At 36.1% G+C, this 26124-nt stretch overlaps 1 protein-coding gene and 1 non-coding gene across 2 annotated transcripts in view; both read right to left on the reverse strand.

Moving 5' to 3' along the window:
• The window catches only part of LOC140167576 (polyamine-transporting ATPase 13A3-like), a 91904-nt gene extending 77735 nt beyond the window's left edge, over positions 1–14169 (reverse strand). Inside the window, 6 exon segments of the mRNA XM_072190876.1 lie at positions 545–717; positions 1682–1874; positions 3246–3328; positions 9851–10018; positions 11198–11298; positions 14031–14169. Of these exon segments, the coding sequence (XP_072046977.1) occupies positions 545–717; positions 1682–1874; positions 3246–3328; positions 9851–10018; positions 11198–11298; positions 14031–14049 (737 nt within the window). The 5' untranslated portion in view covers positions 14050–14169.
• Trnat-ggu (transfer RNA threonine (anticodon GGU)) lies at positions 13833–13906 on the reverse strand. The gene has a single exon. It is a non-coding gene; the product is annotated as a tRNA-Thr (tRNA).
• Positions 14170–26124: the final 11955 nt, after the last annotated feature.

Raw genomic sequence — 26124 nt, forward strand, 5'->3', positions numbered from 1 at the left:
TGATTTTTATGAAATCTAATGTCACACTTCCGATGGATGGTTTGGATAGAAAATCTCTTATGGACAATCACGTATATCCCCACGGGGACCACGGCCGATGGGCGCAGTTTTAAACAAACATATTACACAATGAGTACGGTCCAGGAATCAAAGAATATCGCGATGATATTATGACTTATGCGTTTGAATCATGACCTTTCAAACATTGTTTATCTCATTTCTCAGTTGCTTTATAGTGACACATACATGTGTAATGCTATCAGAAGTACACAGACACTTCTTTGATTTTTGATGTTATAATTGTTTTTAAAAAAAACGGAAATTTAAATCTGTCAGAAAAATGAAAAAAAAAAAAGGATTTCCACTAAAAATCAGAGATCACACAGGCCTGTTAAACACACATGACACCTTCTTATCCAACCTGGGTTTATCACCAGAATCAACTTGAAAGACATTCAACTAACTGGTTGGATACTTCTCAATTTAAAAGTAAATTACAAATTATAATTCGTTTGCACCACCCAGACAAAAATATACTTCTTACCTTTTATACTGTTGCTCTTCACTGTACCCATGGAATTTTTGGTAGAAAGCTTGACATGGAGTAGAGTTTTCTAAACCATGTAATGGTTCAAAAAGTTTCAATTCATCATTCCATAAATAATGCACATGTTGATGAATGAAATATCTCACACTTAGTAACACTTCTCGCAGGTCCTATCAAATAGGAAAAACAAAATAGAATAAAGACATTATTATATGGCTAAATGTAAATATGCAGTTTAAACAGTGGCTTTTTTCGATGGAAATAAGCAAACTATGGTTATATTTGATCAGTTTTGCTGTTGCACAATTATCAAAGGCAGAAATGTGATCATGATTCTGCCCGAAAACTGAGCCCAGGACCTCAGTTTCACTAACCTGAGGTCCTGGGTTCAATTACTGGGTGGGATCATGCACTATTCCTGTTTCCTCCTTTAATAATTCCTTGATTGCAAAGCTTATAAAATATCATCATAATATCAGTTTATACTATTTACTGACTTTGCTGATGATTTTGTTGATTTGTGTGACATTTCATGTTCTACACTGTGGAATGGGCGGGAAATATGTGCCAGCCCTGGGTAAGCACAATATTTTTGTGGCACAAAATTTTCACAATTTGACAAGAACTATCATTTTTGTGGTATGTAATTTTTGCTAAATTGATACATTTAAATAAAAAAAAGGCCTAGGAAAAATATATATTTCTGAGTGTGAATATTTTGGGAATGCATGTCACTCCTAAAATTTTGCATTATGTTCATGCAATACACAGCATGTCATTCTGTTAAACTTCAACAAGAAATACGCACTTCTGGTAATTGTCATTGCCTGCTGTATCCTATGTCATCTTTTCAAAGAGTGAGTCAGTGTTGCCAAACCTACAATTTGGTAGCCCAATTGGGTGACTTTTGAAGATTTTCCCCGCAACTTCTGACAATTTCCGACGATCATAGTAATCAATGTTTAAGTAAAATTGGGCGACTTTTCAACATTGGCTCCAGCGACATCCAGTAGTTTCCTGTCCTGCCCCATAGAAACCAATAGTTAAAAGAAAAATTTGACAACTTTTTCGATTATTTGACCCGCGATTTGGGCTGAAATTTGTTGGCAACCCTGGTAGGCGTTTCCACCTTACCTGCTTGAATGTGTTGAGTAGAGCAGTAGTGTCTGTGTCCTCCTCATCCTCCTCCTCCATGGCATCACCTCCACCACCCATCCCAACATCTACTGCTACTATGGTAACGGTTGTGTCTCCATGGGAACCAACATTGTTACCTAACCCTGCCGCTCCATCTGGAGTTGACTCACTGGAGGGACTGTACAGAACCCTGGTGGTTAGAGAAGGTATTGATGAAGGGAATGGGTAAGCCATGATGGGAATGAGGAGCAGGGGAATGAATGAACGAAATGGGGGGATGGTAAATTTATGAAAGGAAATATGTTGGAGAATTTGTGTATGTGTTGGGAGGAATGGGTTTGGTGGAATTACGAAAATATGAGAGTGGAATTCAAAGGTTATGAGACAAATAGATACATTTTAGGATAGGTACATGTAGGAAAAGTGCAACGATAATGGATATAGGTTGAAGAATTTGTGTGTATGTTGGGAGGAATGGGTTTAGTGGGATTAAGAAAATATAAGAGTGGAAATCAAAGGATATGAGGCAAATAGATACATTTAGTAGACAGGATGGTGATGAATAAGGTACATGTAGGAAAAGTGCAAAGATAATGGATATAGGTTGCAGAATTTGAAAAGAGTGGAAGGATATGAGAAAAATAGATATATTTATGTTAAACAGATATTGTTGTGAGAGAGATAACAAAGAAAGATAATTAGGCAGGGGAGAGCGAGAGACAGAGAGGAGAACAAGAAAAGGGAAGATGGAAAGAGAAAAGGAAAGGCAGAGAGAAAGGAATAGGAGAGAAAGAGTGACAGATAGCAAGATTTAATAATGGTAAGAAATAATACAGATGAGATAAAAGATGGAGAAATAAACAAAAATTGAAATGCTAATTGCCAATGGATGCAGCAGTAATGGGCATGTGAATGAATACATAAATACACATACCCTACACACCTACATTTGTGCATAATTTCATACATCCCACCCCACACACTTACATGCTAGCTTTAAACATTGCTTATAATTTAAGTGCACTTTTAAATAAAGAGCAAAAATTAACAAAATGCAAACATGTTATTCTGGCTAATAAGTAATTCACTATAAGCATATAGTACATGTCCAATATCTAAGCTATATAATACATATACATGTAATACCAAATCCCAGGAACTCTACAGGGTCTTCAGCTTGCTCTAGCCCATATTTGATTAAAATAAGAATATAAAATCTAATCACAAAATTTGATTTAGCTCCCCTCCCCAAAGGTTTGTCTCAGAAGAAAATGGAAAAACCCCAAAGTGCATTATATTTAACACACATTCTTCCTATTATGTGCTATACCTCTTTTTTGAATAATAGGCCTATATTGCATAGGCTTTATGTGCACAATTTTTACCTATGCATGATCCTGGAACTTAAGATTTATTGCAGATATGGGCAACAAAATCTTTAAAAAATCCTTGAAACATGGAAACAAAATTAATACATTAAAATTTTAAAAGCTAAGCATGCAGTCTTCCAAGACAAACCTCTTTTGTTTTGCCTTAATTACTCATTTTGTCATGTCCTTACCCGCTGTAAACTGGTTTTTCAAATGGGTTTTCTTCTACATGCTTAGTTTGGACCTCTCTCACAAACTTCTCAGAGTACTGATTCTGTAAATGAAGAATACGCAAAATATTTAGTATTAAAATAACACACAGATAATATGTTCAAAATTAAAGCAAGGGTGGACTGTGAAACTTGGGATCAGCCAAATTTGTTTTCTACGGAACAAGCCGCTATGAATCCCAAATTGAACACATGTATCAAGCTGCTGGGAAAGCATAGCGTGTTCTGCGATCAACAACGCGTAATATAGTACACATTTCGGCATTGAGTTCCAACTTCCAACTATGCTATAATATAACATAAAAGTTCTGATTCATGATGAAACAAAAATATCCTAAAAATCAAACCAAACATTTTTAACCAAATTCTTTCCATTTTTCAACATTGTTATTTTATGCTTGTAAGTTTTATTCCTATAATGATTAGCAAATTCTGATGCTCTCATGATTAACACATGATTGATAAAACCATATGGTGCATTCTGGTGTTTTCTACCTTGCCTTCTTTTCAGTTTTGCTTTTGTTTACTTTCGGAATCAAATCAAAACAGAACTTGTTTCTGCATTTGCTTGTTTGGTAAATTATGAATAGATAATCAAATCAAATCTCTGTTGACTTTTGACATTAATTCATACACTCTTAGATAGCGAGAACCAATCAGGGTAAACATTCGAAAAATGCGAACTGTGCATTAATTGTGTATAATGCACAAGTGTACTTCGTGTATTAGATACATGGACATCTCAGTACAAGTGCCTTATTTGTACAATTTCACTCCCAATGAGTGTTACATGAGTAGGGTGCATCAAACGCCCCTCATGTCAATGTTATTTTTTGCTTGAGTGATTAAAGTGTGCCACTTATCAAGTTAAATAAGTGCTCCAAATTTAAATTCAAATGGAGGTCGGGAAATGTGTCCCGCGAGCTCAAAGTTTGAACGTTATTTGTAAGTATAACGGTAGAACTACAAATGAGGCAGCTATTTAGTTTTACGCACTTTTGACATGTAAAATAAAGGCTGCCATATTGATTCTGCATTAAACAGTGTGTTTGTAACTAAAATGTGTCACCAAATCATAACAATCATGCTAGGATGATGTCACAGGTTAGACATGCCTTAAAATGAATAGCTGCCCCATGTATTTAAATACATAATAAATCACACACTTCTCTTATTTGCGTTAATTCACCTGTTACTATCAGAAAGTGGGCAATATAATAATCATGTTGTCATAATCTTTCAAGTCATAACTGTCACTTTCCTTTTAGAAGTTATTAGTATAGATAAAGTTCAGTTGCATCAGAAACCTGATGAAGTGATGGTCACACCAACTAATCGGTATGGTTCAGGCTTTGGCAAGCCAAAGTTCTCTGGTGAGAACATCACACAGACAACAGCTTCAGCTGATTTTGCAGGCAGAGCCTCGCGGCTTACTATGAACATCTTATAGATTAACGATGAGTTAACAGATGCTGTAGACCCATGGCCAGAGTCCCCAGCATATCTGTCTTCCCTAAGCAATGTCAAAGCCGTCAATGTGGTTAATGACGCAGCAGAACGCGTGTGAAACTTAGTGCAGATTTCTTGGCTACAGCCCACAGTGAGAAACATTATCAGAATGTTTTGCAGGTGGTTGAACAAGATAGGAAAAAAACCTAATCTCTGAAAGCGTCAACTGTATAGCTGCAACTGAACTTTAGCTATACTAATAACTTCTAAAAAGTGACAGTTATGACTTGAAAGATTATGACAACATGATTATTATATTGCCCACTTTCTGATAGTAACAGGTGAATTAACGCAAATAAGAGAAATGTATGATTTATTATGTATTTAAATACATGGGGCAGCTATTCATTTTAAGGCATGTCTAACCTGTGACATCATCCTACACTGTAGCATGATTGTTATGATTTGTTAAGTATAAGGTGACACATTTTAGTTACAAACACATTGTTTAATGCAGAATCAATATATGGTCATTTTCACAGTAAAGGGTGTAACTTTTGATTTTTAGGGTCAAAATTTCAAACCACTTAAATTTGTTTCTGTTTACTGAAATCATGCATAGAAGCAACTTAAATGCCAGTAAAATAATGTAAAATTTTGATTTCTAATAAAAAAATTGACATTTCCATAACATTTTGGTTAAAATCTAAGAAAAAATGTATTTTACATAACCTCAGAAAATTATGACATGAAAGCTGGAATACATGTGAAATCCCATTCCAAATTAAGTCAACAGATATAAGTTAAATTTTATACCATGTTTTGCTATGTTTGTAATTGCAGTTTTGAAAATTTTAAACATCAAGTGTCATTTACAATGGAAATTTCCAAACCTTAAACATATTTTTTAAGTTTTAATTGGGTTCCTAAAATAATTTGAATGTATAACTTCATGTACAAATACTACTTGATGAAAGGAACCTCCCAGCCAAGTTTCACAGAAATTGGAGATGGAGTTATTTTTTAGAATTGGCAATTCAAGCGATTTGTGTTTCGGAGGCTTCAGTTAACAACACAGGTGATCATAAAAGTCAAATATTTTGCTAACTACTACAAGTTGACATAAAAAATAGGTAAAAAATATCACAATTACCAATTTTCATGCTTTGTTTCTAAGTATTGAATTTCAGTTGTGACAAAAATTAAATTATCACAGCAAGTCATTTTTTTGGTTTGAGGCTTAATGTTAACAATTGTTAAACATTGCAGAAGTAGTTTTTTTGAAAACAACAGTGTTGGGATCATCTAAGCTGTTATTTTCTTGTGTGTATTGAATCAATGATTCTATCGCGGCAGATATTGTAGATTTATCACATGTTGATTTTTTTTCTCTTTTGTTAAGTATGGTGTTAACTTGCATGTGAAGCCTCCGAAACAGGCTTTTTGGGTATCCGTATATTTTTCAAACATTAACCATAATGTCAAAATTTTTTTTAATTTATGACATTCTGCACATATCAAGTAATAATTACAATGCAGATATCAGTATGAAACACACCAATTTAGATATGCATAGATGATAATTAATCTTATTGTTGTTTCGAGGCTTCATTTGTTTGGAGGCTTCAATTGTTAACGGAAAGTTTGTATTGGGTCCCATTTTCAAACGGTGATATATATCTCCACGATTTAAAAACATGTGACTTGAGGATCTACTTTGCTACATTTTGATAAAAGATTGGATGAGCTCTTTTATTTATATTTGCACAAGCTTGCTGAACAGTTTGTTTCGAGGCTTCCAAAAGTTAACGGAAAATCGGCTCTTTGAAGTCAAGATTTTATAAAAATTTTAAAAGCTTGCAAATTGACTAATTTTTGTTACCCATTTCAAGTTAAGATATCAACTGTTATGAATCAAGAAGAAGTGAAGAAATAACGAGAATTATGAACCAAAGCTACACCCACAAAGTTTGTTAACAATTGTTAAGGGAAAATGAAGCCTCCGAAACGACAAATATCGAAGTCCGGTTCTCAAAAATACAGGGCTGTTCACAATTAAATCTAATGTGGCAGTGTTTACTGAACATATGACTGTACTTTCACTCAGGATAAGAAAAATTATCCATGAACTAACTGAAGAAAACACAGGGTTTTACAAAATGTTACTGTTTTTATAGTTTTTCAAAATGGCAATATTAAGTACATTTAAGCCTGCTAAAACTGAGCAGTAACTCCCAAAGATGATTATGCTACCCAAGGTAGCTGCTAACTACATGTAGATGACTTATGTGGCCAAAAATCATGGAATTCTGTGGCTTTATTAGAACACTACGGATCAAAATGTTAAAAATCCAAAGTTACACCCTTTACCGTGAAAATGACCATATGGCAGCCTTTATTTTACATGTCCAAAAGTGCGTAAAACAAAATAGCTGCCTCATTTGTAGTTCTACCGTTATACATACAAATAACGTTCAAACTTTGAGCTCATGGAGGACCCATTTCCGACCTCCATTTGAATTTAAATTTGGAGCACTTATTTAACTTGATAAGTGGCACACTTTAATCACTCAAGCAAAAAATAACATTGACATGAGGGGCGTTTGATGCACCCTAACGCAGAGCTATTAACCTATAAATAATGAACACATCATCGCAGAAGTCATAACATTCAATTTTTGCTTTCTGCAATTTTATGCGACATTCAAAACCTTCATTGTGATGGTCAGTTCATAAAGGCTTTTTACATACAAAAACTTGGCGATTAAACTGCCACGATTTACATCTATATAAAATTGGGTTAATACAAACTAGCAGGGTTGCCAAACCCGCGATTTGAAACCTTTTGAAGATTTTTCCGACTTTTGACAATTTCCTGTCCCATAGAAACCAATGCTTAAGAAAAAAATTGGGCGACTTTTCAACTTTGGCTCGCGACTTTCGATAGTTTCCTGCCCCATAGAAACCAATGGTAAAGAGAAAAAATTAGGCGACTTTTTCGATTACTTGACCCATGATTCGGGCTGAAATCTTTTGGCAACCCTGCAAACTAGTAGACTTCTTATCAAGACGCACCAAATGGATTATGCAGCCAAAGTCATCAGCGTCGAGCCACTTTGGCAAAAACAAACCAGATCATTTGCAAGATCAGGTGTGCTCTTTTATCATTGCAATTCTTTTTTTTTTGCTACATGTCGGAAAAATAGTTACAAAACCCAGCCAATTTCTGTCATTACATGCAGCTTAAAACCAGCCATGCTGAATATTATAAAAGCAGGCAACATGTGGTGCTGAGTAAATAGGTTAAAAGTGAGACTGTGCAGCATAACAGCATCATGTATGATCATGTATGGTAGCCCTACAAGTATCATAGGACCTTTTGTTAAAACACGCTGTCCTCTAACACACCAAAAACCAGAGTATTGATAACATCCTGTGACTGAAAAAAAAAAAAAAAAATGGGTAGAGTGGTCACTGGGTTTTAGCAGTTCTCAGGGTATAATGTGTCTCGTAGTTTAGCGTGTTTAAAAAAAAGCCCTGTAATAGGGCTAATGTATGGTGGGAAGAACCAGATGTCTTCACTTGTGGATGCTCAATCAGGTTAATACATTTAAAAAATTTGTATTTTTACAGGTGCTACAAGAGCATCACAAAATATTTTGTTGTATTTAAGTCTGAATGTAAATCTTTTTATTTGAATATATGCTTAAAGGCCCTTTCAGTGATTTCACAGGAACATTAAAAAAAATGGAAATTTGTCAGAGTTGCTTAGAAATAAAGAATAAGTCTACAGAATTTCATTAAACCACCTTTCCCCTGAATACATCGACAAATTAGTCAAAAAACAGAAGGTTTAGAAAGGTTTTCTACTTCAACTCAGATCGACTCGAGAAAATCGAGATTTTCAGTACAGTCGCCACCAATCGACTGGAAAAACTTCCTAGTCCAGTGTTTCTAACACGGGGAAGTAGAGTCTAAATTGATTTAAAACAGGCGCTTAATTTTTGTAGTAGAAAACAAAATAAGCAATTAAAGGTCACCGAGGCAAACTAACGGTCAATTCAAATATGAAAAACAGTTAAAATTGTGTATTTTGTTTAAAATAGTAGCTACTGATGTAATAGGTAGTAGAAACAATACGCAACGTGTGTTGATACGGTGTAGAGTGAGCTTCTTTTCGATCTCGAGTGGACTTTTTGTACTGTCAGTATCAAAAGTCCAGAATCATGCAAATGCTTTATTTTGTCTAAAATACACGACTTTCGACCGAACCACTAGCAGGCTATGTTAGCACATCTATGCCAATTACAAAGGTACCAAAATCTGAATTTTGATGATTTTTACGATCGTCGGATGAGCAAATCACTGAATGGGCCTTTAAATGATCTTGTGGTATTTGACTTATATACTTTCAAATACCTGTATTTTATGTATAGGCCTATATTTGTTTCAAGATTTCATAATGGTTTTATTTTGAGAAATGTATTTTTTGCTATTTTATGTACTTTTAAGTTTTAACTATTTATTCATGTGCAGGATGAGTGGGCACTTATGTGTTTGGACTTTTAGCCCATTCACTCATCCTGAATTACTTGCTTTTTGTTTAAGAAATGTAAAGTCAAATGTACTGTTATTTTGTTACTTTTGTATTGCAAGTAATTCAAATAAATATTATTATTATATTACAAAATTAAAACAACAAAATGTTTTGCAAGCTGGTTTTTGAAAAGATTTGTAGTCTGCCATACATGTACGTATGTAATACTGCTGTATTGCCTTGTGTGAAACCAGGGTTGCCAAAAAATTCAGCCAGAATCGCGGGTCAAAGAATCGAAAAATCATCCAATTTTTATCTTTAACATTGGTTTCTATGGGGTAGGAAAGTACCGGAAGTCGAGGGAGCCAATGTAAAAAAGTCACCCAATTTTTTTCTTAACCATTGGTTTCTGTGGGACAGGAATTGTCAAAAGTTGCGGGGAAAATCTTCAAAAGTCGCCCAATTAAGCTATCAAATCGCGGGTTTGGCAACCCTGTGTGAAACAACAGAGGGCGCCCTAGATGTAAACATGTGACATCATAGGTTAACTCATCTATACTTGACATGAAAAGACACATACCTTTAGTAAGACATACTGAGCCTGTCCCAGGGGGCATATGGAATAAGTACACACTAATTTCCATTCTGGCTTCCAGTAGAAGATAAGCTGAAGGGCTCCAACAGTCAGAAGGGTGAGAATACATGAGACAACTTTCTTTGGTAAACTACTCCTATACCCAATACAGACCTACAGCAGATGAGTGGAGAAAACATAGATGCATCAAATTATTGGAGTATGATAACGATTGGCTGTTCCAGTAAAATGTATACATGTATACACCCTCTATGAAAGACTTGAACACAGTGGGTGTAGATTTCAAATGGAATCACCCATTCAGGTAACCTCATTTGTAATTCATACTCCTGTGTGGAAGATTAAAGTAATATCTTATGGGTTTTATGGATCTTATGGAATAACCAAATACTAATACATGTAGGTATTACATGGAACAAACCAAAAGATTGAGGTACAATAAATAAAACTGAAGTTTTCTTTAGAAGACTGACCCCTTTCCCCTTGTAATTGGGGATCGAGCCATGCAGGGTTGGCAAAATTTGAGCAGTCTACACGAAGAACACGAAAGGTTTGAGGGTGGTTCTTGGTTAATTTGGACAGATGATTCTGAATCAATTTTGGTTAATAAAACCATACCAAAAGTAGGCCTATTCCTCTCATTTTATGGATTCAGAAAAACTACAGTTTGACCTATAGACCACCCATACGCCAAAATTACACCATTTTATTGAATTAGTCAGAAATTTTGACATTTTTGACAAAGAAATACTAAATATGCAAGATTTTCAACAAATGCCAACCAGCACTAAAAATATCTAGCTAGATATAGAACCCTGTGCAGATATCACAAAAGGCACTTACACCCATCAGATTGTAAGCACTGACCAGTCATGATCAAGTCTGCTTGTTAAAATATCAAGTTGATAAATCCTGAGTTCTCATGATCAATAGATGTAATAATACAACTTTCAAATACTTCCAGACATATTTTCATGCAGATCGTAGAGCTCTGCTCTTGTCAGTTAATTTTCTTTTGCCATCCAATTGACCATTTCAGTAAATCCCATAAGCCTTTGCGAGTAGGCCTACACCTGAGATGTGGTCATTTGACGTCAGTACGCGTCAGGCCAATATGTGCACATCGTTTAGCGAACATTACTGCGCATTGCAAGTCGGCGTGACTTCAAATGACAACATCTCACTTGTACTCGCAAAGGCTTGTGGGATTTTCCGTAAAGGTCAATAGGCTGCTTTGACTATAAATCAAAATCAGACCACTTCAGTTTTTATTACAAAACAATGAACACAAACAAGCAAACAAACAAACAAACAAATACAATGTATTCTTACCAGCTCTTCATCTGTTCCGGCATAGAGAACATAAGAGTGGACATCCACAGTATGTGTAGCCTTGCATCTATGATCTGCAGGCCTTGTACTGGTACTGCTATCTGCAAACATAAACAGACAGGATGATGACTCAGGGATAGCATATCCTCTATGACAATGATTGTGGGGACTGTACTTGAAGTTGCACAACTGTGAATTTTGGTAAGTACAAAAAATGTATAATGTACAACCAATTTCGTTGGCTTACTGGTCGCATGTCATGAACTGGGCATAAAAAGTGTTTCACATAGTATTAGTAAACTGACAAAAATCACACCAATTTATATTCAACTGAACATAACTTTTTATTTTGTACATATCATGTATAGGAAAGTACACATTTTTAGAAAGCCTACATTACAAGGATTTGATGTGACAAAAAACGAAGACAATATTCAGGGTGGGCAAAATTTATATAGGGGGTGTAACATAATAATAATTTTAAAATAAATGTAATTTAATAAACCCTGGTATTTTTCCCCCAATGATGAATAAGTAAAAACAGATATTGATCTAGAAGGATGTAACCATGACCTTTTAGTTAAAAAAAAAGTCGGGTGGTTGATTTCATTCTGGTTAGAGCATATACAGGGTGGTCAAAATTGTATTGAAAAATAAGTTTTCAAGCTATATAATCCCTTTAAAGACTTGTTTATCTAATGTGTGATCATTTACTATTTAGATAAGTTTTAAAAAATCACAACATTTGCTTAAGTTTCCTTCTGCTTAGTAGAGCTCACCAATAGCTGTTATCGTTCCACACTGGCACACTATTTACTGATCCACAAAGTAAGTATCTTGTCGTTGTGGATAGTAGATACAATATTTCACGATCAACCCTGATCGTCTGGCTCCACTTTCACTTTCAGTTTCATGAGCACTTTTATGTCCCAGCCCATTATATTCCAAGTAGAAAGTTGTTGAGAAGGGAGGTTAAAGGTCAAATTTGTCAACATGTGGTGGCGTGTTTACAAACTTACACCTTGGGCTGTTACCAGATAGAGCAGCATCGGCGTGATTGTACAATTTAGTATCTATGTAATAATACTCCTAAAGTCCTCTACCTCCAAGCGGTGGGTGATTGGGGATTGTTAAATTTTAAATGGGAAAATTGGGAAAACAAGGGGCGTGAAAATTTTGAGCGGACACGAGGGGTAACGCAAAATTTTTTTGTCAATATTTTTTCCAAAACGCCCATTCCAGTACCCCCTGCCGTAAATAACGATCGGCCCCTAAATCGACTTAAAAATTTTTGGTGATTTTTTGGCTATTTGGACGACATTTTACATCTATTACCCGCGACTTGGGCTAAAACGTTTTGACAACACTGGTCACAAAAATTCACGGCATGTAAACAGTATGAAACGAAATGTGGAAAGTCCAAAAAAAAACCATCAAATTATACCATTTTAAGCACTCATATCAAGCAGTGTTTGAAATACTACATATCAAAGTTACATGCATCTGTGCATGTAGAATTTTGCCTGTGCATGTAAAATTTTGTGAAAATCAGCCAATTTTATGAAAAAATCAGAGTTGTGCAAGGAAGTTTTATTTAGTATTTCCACCCCTGATATCAAGACATCAATATGCGGGAAGTTTGTTGGAGTTTCTGAAGATCACATTGGACTACATTCATGACATTTTAGCATTATGTGACCCCTCGGCACAACTGAGCCCTGAAGTCGCCAATCATCATTTTTGAGATATTCAACCAAAATATTCTGCTTGAAAATAGCTTTAAAATGATGTATATCATGTCTATAGTACTTGACATTTAAGTAGTGAAAATCAATAAAACAGTCAATAAATCCTTTGTTTCCTACTGTTTATTGTTAAGTTCGATGGAGCATATCTCAATAGTGGCACTGGCGACATCCGGGCTCAGTTGTGCCGAGGGGTCACATATATGCTAGGTGAATTCAAATTTGCCATCAAACTGCATCATTTTCAAATTAAAGCCCTTGAGTAAAGAAAGCCAAAACTGAAAACCTTTTCGTCATAGCACTTTCCGTAGCAAAGTTACATCTTGTCAAAGATTGACTTTCATCAAAAAGATTCTGATAGTGCTAGCAAAATTCCCCAAAACAGCATTTCGGTGGTGTTTCTAGATCTTAGTCTCATGATGATAGCAGCTTCTTTTATGGAACTGCTATCAAAATCCTCTAAAATTCCATGTGCGATTGTCTATCACCATAAAAAATCATATATTTGGGTCAAGTGAAGTATATAGACAACATATTTATAATTTATGTAGGTTTCCTTGACCAGCCTGTCCAATCTGTTCTTTTATATTTCTATGTAAATATGTATTGTGTTTGGGCCCCGGTCTAGGCGAATTTGGGGTGACTAGCAAATGTGTTAACTAAGGTTTGCCTCTCATACCTACCGTAAGTTAAATGTGGGTTATACTTTAGTCTAGAGAAAGAAGAAGTTTAAGTTAAATTGGCAATCGGTAATCGAATAAGCTTATAATTTGCGAAACAGACCCCAATCAAGCGCACTGTAACTCAGAAATAAACTAATGTCATAATATGAGCAAAGTTTTTAAGTCAAGTCCACACATACATAAATGACAGCCAGTGAAAAAATTTCACTGACTATCCAGGATTTGAACCTGGGACCTTCGGATCACCGGACCGATGCTCTACCAACTGAGCTAATAAGTCATAATGTCATAATGTTAAATAAAAATTACGGAGTTACAGTTACTGCAATACTGGAACTAGCATTGCCATTACCATTGCAGTTGCTTTTTAAATATTAAATTAAGTTTAACACTGTTTAAGCTTACCTGAATGGCGGCTCATCATACATGTAAATTTCAAGAGAAACTGGACGCATTTTTAGTATCTACTCATTCCTTGTATGAGCATTTTCAATATTCATTCAAACTGTCTTACAAATTGACATTAATTCGATAAATTTACGGTGTTTTAACTACGGATTTTTCATGAAATTCAACAGTCGCGAACAATTATTGCAACGTCGTCGTTGTTCGCGACATACGAAAACGGAAACTGAAATATCGCTTCAATTCCGTGGTTTACCAGGCGACGAGCTGTCGGTATTATTTCCCCCTATTGCATTGAAGCGATATTTCAGTTTCCGTTTTCGTATCGGAATCGGATGGGCCTGCCCCGGGGGGGCAAGCGGCTAGGGGACGCAGGGGTAACCTTGTCAATCAATGGTTATTCTATTGTCCGCCAAACTTTAAAGCCAGTGACATCACCGATACGTTTATCCATGATCAATCCAATCGATAGGCAATTATCCCACTAGTGCGCATAAACTTGCATGGAATAAAAGTTAAATAGGGGGCCCTAAATATAAAATAGGCCTATTACCATTTGAAATGAATAACAATTTAATAATGATAACAATGAATAGTTATCACAATGTTAAAATAATTCATTCATTAATTTTTTATTTCATATATCACAAAACATATAGGCCTACTACATATTAAAAATAATAATATTGGCTACAAGCATCATCATCATCATCATCATCATCATCATCATCATCATCATCATCATCATCATCATCATCATAATCATCATAATGATAATAATATAAAATAAATATTAAAATTGTAAACTTTCAAACTTTATGTTATAAAGTTATGTTCATATAATTATAATATAAATAAAATAATCATTGGCCATTTATTTATAGCCTATAGTATAAAGATACGGTTACCACATAAATACGTATTACTAAAAAAGAAGAAATCTTACTATTTCTATAAATTTGAAAACACATAAGATTTAATATCCTGCTTTTAAAAAAAAACCAAATAAACGTTTTCAACTGAGATGTAGGCCTAAGTATTTTCGTCTCAGATTCTCAAGTTAGGCCTATATAACAAGTTTAAAATGTTCATTCTGTCAGTGTACCGGACATTACATACCAGGCCTACAAGATGTTACGAAATGGTATGTTTAATTAGGCCTATGATAATAAAAACAATGTTTTTCTTTAATTTAAAAAAAATCCTGTATTATACTACAAGGTATACCTGGCTGAATCGTAAAGTTTTAAAGCATGCCGCCATAGCTCATCCACGATCTTGATCCTATTTTTATCGATATACATCGATCACTTATCGGATTAAGTATTGGACACAATACCGTAAACGTTCGCCTAATGGCGCTATGGAGTGCATGGAAATGAGAGAGCGCCATCCCTGTAAAAGCCGACTATTATCACTGATCATTAAGGGTACGTGTAGTTAAAGGGTGAAACCTATCGACACATACATTATTATGAACAAGATCGAACAAACTTGTTCATGATAATGCGGTAATCATTCACCTGATGCGTTGTGGCCCAGTGAGCAGAGCATTAGACTATAGTGCGAGGATAAAGGGAAGATTGATGGTTCGAATCTCATGCAGTAATTTCTGACAGATTATGATGTCTGTCAATGTTTTTTTTTCTGATTTGAGGAAATTTTATTCTCTATTATATCTTTAACATTGTTTATATAATTTTATTATTTTATCTTGTATGTGTCTTTTTTCATGCTTTGTTTTTATCGTTTCATTTTAATCAAATGTTGTAATGAACCTATTTGATTGTATAAGCATTTGTTATGTGTGTGAGACGAACTGTCGTGTGCGACAAGTCTTTCAATTCGCGCGAGTGTCCTTGCCTATGCATCAGTGGTCATAAGAGGTATATCATTTTATTCGAAGGGGGGGTCCCAAATATACTGGTGTCATAAAGTCTTGGAAAGAATAATAGGAGGGGGTCATAAAATGTTTTATGACTAAAATGTAGGGAGTCACACGATGACCACAGAAAGTGTGTTATTTTATTCAAAAAGACAATTTTGGGGTTTGGGATCATAAAATTTTTGTTGCCGAAATAGGGGGTGCGCAATTTTATTGACGCAGATTTTTTGTAAATTTGGGACCCCCTTCCGAAAAAATGATAGCCCTCTAAGAGGATTCAAAAGATAACCTCTGCCCCAATAATCCCTAGCTATTGTTTGAAACTGTTCCACGGAGGATGTATCATAATAGGCTCAGTCTTCAAATGATATAAATAAAATTTGAATGAGTGAACGAACAAAATCATACAACGACCAACTGAATAGAGGCTGTGCATATGACGTATCATCCCGTAAATATGGCGGACTACTCAAATGCATTCAACAAAAGCATGATTGCATCTACCGCGACTGTTTGTCTCACACACATAACAAAATGCACTACGATCAAATAGGTTGATGACAACATTTGAATGGACTCCACTGCGCCATGATTACAGGGAAGAAACCGGTTCAAATCCTTTGTTTGGAGCCAATCGATAAACGCAAGGCCTCTATTAGCTATCATTGAATACTGGCTTCCACTGGATTCCACAACACAATGAGAACATGTTATAAGGCGCTTTGGAAGGCACACAATACCCCAATGGCTTTCCATATTATGTGCACTCAACAACTATTCAGTATCGAAGCCCGGTATCGAAGTTACGTAATGTTACTATGTCAATCAGTACACAAAAAGGCATACCAAAATAGCGTGATCGTAATGATCGCCATACAAACAGTGCTTGGTTCCGATACCATCACGGAGTTACGTAACTACTTCGTGGTCTGATAGTTCAGAGAAGATGAGAAAAGAGGAGATCGCTCGAACATATAATCCGATTACCCACAGTTAACCTCAATTCACTTTTCTTTGTTTTGGGTATTTAAAATACCACTTGAAACTTCCTTTGTGGTAATCTGTTCATCCGACACACGCTCGACTGATTCGGTAGTTCTCTTAGTGGAGAAAATATTCCACACACGGAAGTACATCGTTAAATTCCCAATTTCGCAGTCAAATCATGCTTTTTTTCTTTGAAGAAAAATAATACTAACCAGGGTGACCATGATTTTTAAACGAGTGAAAAAGCATCATATATATCGCAACTCCCATTAAAAAAATCAAAAGTTTTGTTAAGTTATGGAAAGTCAAGCATAATTAATTTTCCAGTAAAATTAATATAAGGTCAAAGGAAAAGAAATTTAAATGATAAGCATTTCAATATTTGCGGCAGCTTACGGAAACTTAAAACTAGTGTAATCAGTAATTCAAACTCGTGTCAGTTTCTCCATATACTCCCGTTTTGTGTCCAAACGTGTCCAAAAATGCTATTTGGATCCCAAATGAGGGCCTTTTTTACAGGGATCTCGGGTCAACCTTAGCAGTCGGTCATGCCAAACAATACAGAAATTATATTTCGCGGTCAACTGACGTAACAAATTGATACCCGGGCATGCGCTGTTTAGAGCTTGACAGTCGTGACTCGCAAAGCCACTTATCGTATTAGTTGATCAATCGGATTAGATCATTATTTCCATCAATAGGCGGATGCACACATTATTTATTTGATGTGGGCGGCGAGCGACCTCCTCTTTATCATCTTCTCTGGATAGTTATATGATCAATGGTCTGATCTACTTGGGTTCGATCCTTTTAATAAAAGAAAAAATAGCTGATCATTTATAATGCATAAATGAATAAAGTAATGTAGTTACACAATTTGAAACATTGAGGACGTTCTATTTTTCAAAGGTCATTTAACTGTTAAATGTAGTGGAATATATCACGCATTGATAGGTAGCAGGTGGAGCAAATTTTGTCAGCGGTTTTTGTTGCCGTTTGTTCGCAGTGCCTATTTATCTAAAAAAATAAGAAAATTAAAATTAAATTAAAAAAATTCACAATATTCATTCGTAAAATGGGGACAAAACTCTTCTTCACATAAAAGTGGAAGCAGAAATCAAGATTCGAACACGTACCATTCACCATTCAAGGCGCACCCTCTACCGACTGAGCTAACGGGTCAGACAATAGCAGGGTGTAATTTTCAACTGAAATTACAATGATATAAAAAAGATTTACCAAAATGAGTTAGGTATAACGTATGAATCGATTTACAAATTAAGTCAAATGGCACTTTGAGAAAGAATACCTGAAGAAACCCCAAAACATCTGCTGCTCTAACAACTAACCTAGTGACCTAAAGTATTGGGTCATGTCACGATATTTTTTCTGAGGCATTATGTCCAGGTTGCTCAATTTAACATACACGTATCCTTAATGCTGTTGAGATTTTACAAGGATGGCGCTCTCACATTTCTAAGAATCCAAAAGCGCCATTAGGCGAACGTTTACGGTAGAAGAAGTATTTGATTGACAAGGTTACCCCTGCGTCCCCTAGCCGCTTGTCCGGGGGCCTGCTCAATTATCTTGCAATTTAACTTTTTCTCTCCTTCTCTTCTCTTTTATGCTCCCTTTTCCTTCTCTTATATTCCCTCCTCACCACATTTCCTTTCTTTTCTCTCCCTAGTTTTCCTTTGTTTCTTAGCTTTTCTTGGGGGGGGTGAAAAAAAACGACGAGGCACATTCCTCTCTGTCAACGTAGCAAGCTTACCATGTTTATTTAAATTATTTTGCTTTCAAATATATAGCCAAATAGGCCTATACAGCTCTATACGGTGAAATTACATTTCGTACAATTTGCAGGCGAAAATCGATTTTGCCAAAATATAGTTATGCCAGTAGATGAGTGCCGCTGATGTAAAGGTGAATTCCAAATAAAAACTTGAAACTTGTCTAGAAATTTCGTTTAGGCCAAAAAAAATGTGTTTGTTTGTCCTCCACAGCTTTGAAAGAGGACGTGCGGACCCCGGTGCGGGCGGGCGGGCGGATTTTTTTTTTTTTTTAAATTTTTTTTTTTCGGATTTGGCGTATTCCTGAACCTTGCTAGAGCTAAGGGGCTGTGCAATAATTATCAGCCCCCGGGGGGGGGGGGGGGGAAAATTTCTGAACGGCTCGCCAAAAATCGCTTGCCCCCCTCTCGGCCCGCCAAAAATTCTTTGCCCCCCGCCCTTGAACATGCCAAATTTTGGGATCCCAAATTCCAAACTTTAAATGGTCTAGATGTATGTTGCGAGCGTAGCGAGCAGGAAAATTTGCATATTTAAGCGTTTCCGTACTGTTTTCCTAAGCCTTTTTAGAGCGTTTTATTAAAAAGGCGCCCCGTGAATGCGTGCCAAAAATCGCTTGCCCCCCTCTCGGCTTGCCAAAAATTGCTTGCCCCCCCCTTTCGGCTCGCCAAAAAATTTCTTGCCCCCCAATTTTACCCTCCCCCAGGGCTCATAATTATTGCACAGCCTAAAATGCTACAATCATTCATGGTGACTTAAAAAAAACCAACATTTTGTTTCTTTAATGTGCAGTTAAAGTTATAATTTGTGTTCATGTCATAGTCTTTTAATGATTTCAAATCCAATGTATTTTGAAATCACTAAAAATAATAGACTAGGCCTATGACATGAAGTTATAACTTTGCATATTGAAGACACAAAATGTTTTTGGGGGTCTTTTTTCTTATTTTCAACCATGAAAGATCTTAGCATTTAGCTCTAGCTAGGTCCACATCCAGAGATACTCCAAATCGAAAAAAAATTGAATTTATACTTATTTTCATTTAAAAAAAAATTGAAAAAAAAAAAAAAAAAATGGTCAGGCCTTAATCTGAGAAGTGGGCGGTGGAGGACAAACAAACAACTTTTTTTTGGCCTTAGGCCTATTGCAGTGATTTGCTCCGTCATCCGGAGGACCATAAATCATCAAAATTCAGATTTTATTAGTGTCATAAAATAGGCATAATCCTAGGGGATCATGGGGATAAATCCCCGACATAATTTGTACGGGGGGGCACTCCCTATCTGAAATGGCAGGGATGTGCCTCGGCCATGTTAAAAGTAGGGGGCATTCAGGTCAAATGTACAATTACAAAAATATGGGGTCATTCAGTACACAACCTGAATAAGGTCATTCGGTATGAAAAAAGGATGGTCATTGGGGTAACAAAATGTAAAATGGGAGTCATTGAGTACAGGATTGCCAAAAGAGTATCATTAAGTACACATAAATAAGTACCAAACTGCGTAAAAACAACTTGGCCACCTTGGAAATGTGAAATTTCATTATTTCTGGAGGAGAACACAAATACCACCTAAATTTGGTAATTAAAAGGGGGGTCATTGGGTATAGCAGGAAATACAAAAAGGGGTCATTGAGTACATGAATTTTTTTAAGGGGGTCATTGGGTAATAGGTAGGACCATAACACAAAAAAAGGGGTCATTGGGTACAAGCCGGTTTGAAAAAGGCCGGGGTCTATCCCGAGGCACATGATGCATATCTGTCATGGAAGTGCCCCCCCCCCCCGGGAATTTGTATGGGGTGTAGACCAAAATAACTAACCTCATATTTGGATATGCAGTTTTGCCCAAAAAGTGTCAACTTTTATGCGCGCTTTAATAGCTCGAATTTGTTCTTACATCATTTTAGCTTGACCTAAAATAGTCAACATGGCAACAATTCCCTCGCACAATACCGGAATGGAATGATCTGCCCTCTTCATTTATACTTGATTGCACAAAGTTGAGCCTCTTCAAAGCAGGACTAGTATGTAATATTGCATTTGAATTTGTTGTTTAATTATCTTTTCTGAGCTGTGTTTTTTGATGACCGGTGTCAGCACTAATGTTCTTAGTCAGATATTGCCTTTATGACAACTTTACAAAGTATAGTTGTAAATGTAGATGTAGATTGCTATGATTTATGGTGACCAGTCAGTAATTATGCAATTTATTACAACTGTCTACTGAAGACAGTAATTATCAATTAATTAATACTATCTACTGAAGGTAATAATTATGTAATCAATTATGGATTGCTATCTACTGAAGACAGCCATGTAATGTATTATTGCTATCAACTGAAGACAGTAATTATGTAATTTGTTATTGCTATATAAAAATAGTGAAGTCAGTAATTATGCAATTAATCACTACGGTAATATCTATACTGAAGACAGTAACTATGTAAAATTGCTGTTAGTTGAATCATTTTCTTACGATCCGTGACCATTCATAGCATACCTTTGTTTCTCTGTGGATTTGACTAGATGGACATATTCTAAGAAAAAATAGCTCCTATGTCCCTCCCCAAAATGGCGGGAAAATCTATTTATAGCTCATTTTTCAAAATGGCCGCCGGTGACATTTTGAAACACATGAATATCTATATAACATGTTCTGGATGGGCTATAATGACAAATAATATGCCGTTTTCCACTATCTTTGGCATGCCCAACCTTTTAAGATAAAATTCAAAGTGTTGAGAGGTCATCTTGACCCCTAAATCCAAGATGGCCGCCAGTTTCATATTGAAAAACTTGAAAATCGATATATCATGAAGTGGATAGGCTATAATAACAAACAATGTGTCGTTTTCAACTATATTTGGCATGCAAAACCGTTTAAGATCATATTCAAAGAGTTTGGGGTCACATTGACCTCTAAATCCAAGATGGTCGCCAGCGCCATATTGACAAAAACATGAAAATCTATATACCATGAAGTGGATAGGCTATACTGACAAACAATGTGTCGTTTTCCACTATTTTGGCATGCCAAATCTTTTTGTCATATTCAAAGTTTGGGGGTCATCTTGAACCCTAAATCCAAGATGGCCGCCAGCGCCATATTGAAAAACATGAAAATCGATATATCATGAAGTGGATTCACTATAATAACCAACAATGTGGCGTTTTCAACTATTTTTGGCATGCAAAACCATTTAAGATCATATTAAAAGAGTTTGGGGTCACCTTGACCCTAAATCCAAGATAGCCGCCAACACCATATCAAGTTGACAAAAACATGAAGTGGATATGCTATACTGACAAATATTCCATTATTTTTGGTATGCTAAACCTTTCCATGTCGTATTCAAAGTGTTTGGGGGCATCTTGACCCCTAAATCCAAGATGACTGTCTTAGCCATGTCGAAAAACATGAACATCGATAATTAAGATGTGACACACATGAGGCCAATACTTATTTTTACTCAATTACTTATACTATAGCTTTTGAAAGTGTTACCTTTGTTCTTTCAGGAAAGTTGCACGTTAAGAGCATGTTATGGAGAACAGAACAGACACTGAAGAGCTACAGAGCAACCAAGAGACTGATAAACTAGAATGCATGCTGAAAGATCATTGCCCTGTAAAAGACAGGTTAGAAAAAGCAGAGAAAGGGGAGAACACAAATGTTTACAATGGAAGGGCCTTGATAAATTTCAACATGTCAATACAACAGTGGAATGGGACCGGGGAATGGGATAAAGGACCTAAGGGTTTTCATAAGCATGCTACTTGTTGTACCACGATGTCTAACACACACGCTTACTTCCAAGCCACAAAACGCAAGCAGAAATCTGAAAAAAAAAAAAAAAAAAGCTGGGATGTCCGGTCAGCAATATTTATTATCTTTCTCAGGACCTCCTCCCAAGAAACTTCGTTCAAGTATAGGTGTTCTGCATGATAAGGCATTGTGTGTCCACAAAAGTCTGGTAACCGGGACAAAAACACTTTTGTTACTTTTGACACAAGATGCATGGAGAAGATTCAAGGCACACACTATCTACATTGCAGATGAGGATACAAGAGAGCGGATACAAGAGAGCTCCAAGATTACATTCGTATTACTTCAAACCACGAGCACTTTTCCCAAGAAAAATCCAGCTACCTCAAGGAACTTCGGATCAAAGAATTGGGAAAAGACATAGGATTTCACGTACGTATTCAGAAGAAAGTTAGTGAGCTTGTGTATGATACAAGCACTTCCGATACATACATCGAGGCCGCGCTGCTATCACTGGGAGTAACGGATGACCAGTTGATCAAGAACATGTCATCAAAACAACCACTAGCTGTTCCTTGGCACCCGTATATAGATGAGGTGGAGCAAGCTGAAAACTTGAGTGGGCTCATACTAAACTTCATTACCTGGTTGAAAAAACCTAACACAGGTCTAACTGATGACAACCCAAAGGTCCGATCAATTGCGTCAATCGTAGGGAGATATCGTTATTTACGACAGGGGGAATGGGCATTTTGAGAGGGAACCCGAATTTTTTATTTGATCTTGAGGTGGAAACGCAAAATTGTTTGTTGAACCAGGAGGGGGGGATTGTTAAGTTTAAAAAGGGTGAATCTGACAATTTTGAGTGGATGCGAGGGGGAAAGCAAATTTTCAAATTCCGCCCTTGTTTAAACTAATTACTCAATTTAAAACTTAACAACCCCCCTCCTGGTTCAACAAATATTTTCGACCCCCCCCCCTTCCAGATCAACAAAATCGGGTTCCCCCTCCACAATGCCAACCCTGTCGTAAATAACGATCGCTTCCTAAGATTGACGAAATTGATCAGACCTTTGGGTTGTCATCAGCTGAAACTGTATTAGGTTTTTTCAACCAGGTAATGAGCTTAAGTATGAGCTCACTAAAGTTTTCATTGCTCCAACTCATGTATGTACGGGGCCCAAGGAATAGTGGTTTTTTTGGTGACCTGTTCTCGAAGTCGTGTTGCGACATTGTTGACCAACTGGTCATCCGTTGCTCCCAGTGATAACAGCGGGGCCTCGATGTATGTACCGGCAGCTCTTGAATCATACACAAGCTCACTAACATTCTTCTGAATACGTTCGTGAAATTCTATGACTTTTCCAAATTCTTTGATCAGAAGTTCCTTGAGGTAGCTGGACCTTACTTGGGAAAAGTGCCCGTAGTTTGAAGTAATGCGAATGTAATCTTGGAGCAGTCCTTCAAGGGTGCGTATTTCACGAACTTTAAATATGACTTGTTGGATATGCATGTTGAAAGAACAAAGCTTGAGCCTCTCGAAGGTTAACATGCTGTAGATGCTCTGCAGTTATCACTGAGATTATCTCTCGCTTGATTGCTGATATTTTGACGCCAGCAATGACGGTGGTATCTGATTTCCAAGCCAAAGGCTGTTTGCCTGTCTGGGATTGACGTTATAAACGTATCTAACCGCTCTCTTGTATCCTCATCTGAAATGTCGATAGTGTGTGCCTTGAATCTTCTCCATGCATCTTGTGTCAAAAGTAACAAAAGTGTTTTTGTCCCGGTTACCAGACTTTTGTGGACGCACATTGCCTTATCAAGCAGAACACCTATACTTGAACGAAGTTTCTTGGGAGGAGGTCCTGAGAAAGATGATTGCTGACCGGACATCCCCGCCATTTTTTTTTTTTTTTTGATTTCTCAGATTTGTGCTTGCGTTTTGTGGCTTGGCAGTGAGCGTGTGTGTTAGACATCGTGGTACAACAAGTAGCATGCATATGAAAACCCTTAGGTCCTTTATCCCATTCCACTGTTGTATTGACATGTTGAAATTGATCAAGGCCCTTCCATTGTAAATTTTTTTAAATGTTTTCCCATTTCTTTACTTTTTCTAAACTGTCTTTTAAAGGGCAATGATCTGTCAGCATGCATTCTAGTTTATCAGTCTCTTGGTTGCTCTGTAGCTCTTCGGTGTCTGTTCTGTTCTCCATCACATCTGAAAAAACAAAGGTAACACTTTCAAAATCTATAGTATAAGTAATTGAGTAAAAATAAGTATTGGCCTCATGTGTATCACATCTTAAATATCGATGTTCATGTTTTTCGACATGGCTTAGACAGTCATCTTGGATTTAGGGGTCAAGATGCCCCAAACACTTTGAATACGACATGAAAAGGTTTGACATGCCAAATATAGTTGAATATTTGTCAGTATAGCCTATCCACTTCATGTTTTTGTCAATATGGTGCTGGCGGCCATCTTGGATTTAGGGGTCAAGGTGACCCCAAACTCTTTGAATATGATCTTAAATGGTTTTGCATGACACAAATAGTTGAAAACGACACATTGTTGGTTATTATAGTCAATCCACTTCATGATATATCGATTTTCATGTTTTTCAATATGGCGCTGGCGGCCATCTTGGATTTAGGGTTCAAGATGACCCCAAACACTTTGAATTTGACAAAAAAAGATTTGGCATGCCAAAAATAGTGGAAAACGACACATTGTTTGTCAGTATAGCCTATCCACTTCATGGTATATATATTTTCATGTTTTTGTCAATATGGCGCTGGCGGCCATCTTGGATTTAGAGGTCAACGTGACCCCAAACTCTTTGAATATGATCTTAAACGGTTTTGCATGCCAAATATAGTTGAAAACGACACATTTTTATGTCCATCTAGTCAAATCCACAGAGAAACAAAGGTATGCTATGAATGGTCACGGATCGTAAGAAAATGATTCAACTATGTATGGTGAAGACAGTAATTATGCAATATTACTACTATCTGCTGAAGACAGTAATTGTGTAATTTATTTAATTATATAATTACTGATCACTATTTACTGGAGACAGCAATTGTAACCTGTTTGCTATATACCGAAGAACGTGAGTAAATATGCAATTTTATATTGCACTTATTTAATTTATTATTACTGTATACGGAAGACAATGATTATGAAATTAATTGTTGCTGCTACTGAAGACAGTAATTATTCAATTTTTTATATACATTGAAAACAGCAACAAAAAAAAATTTGTTATTGCTATCTACTACTAGACTGACGATAGATATTTTTTATGTAGAACTACTACATACTAAAGAGAGTAATTATGTAATTTACTATAGCAATATTCTAAAGATAGTTATTATTTAAACACGATAGTAATTAGCAATTATAAATGTTTTATTACTGTCTACCGGAGACAGTAATTATGTAATTTGTTATTGCCATGAAGACAGTTAACAATTATAAACTTTTTATTGCTGCTAACTGAAGGCAATTATGTAATTTATTATTATATCTACTAAAAACAGCAATTACGTATCCCAGCAAACACAAAACGTTTTTAAAACGTTTTAAACAGGTTATATTTTTGGGTTTTTGGTTTCGGTAAAAAACAATTTAATAACGAGTTATATGAAGGTCATGA

This window comes from Amphiura filiformis, chromosome 13 (assembly GCF_039555335.1).
Source record: "Amphiura filiformis chromosome 13, Afil_fr2py, whole genome shotgun sequence".
Taxonomy (NCBI): domain Eukaryota; kingdom Metazoa; phylum Echinodermata; class Ophiuroidea; order Amphilepidida; family Amphiuridae; genus Amphiura; species Amphiura filiformis.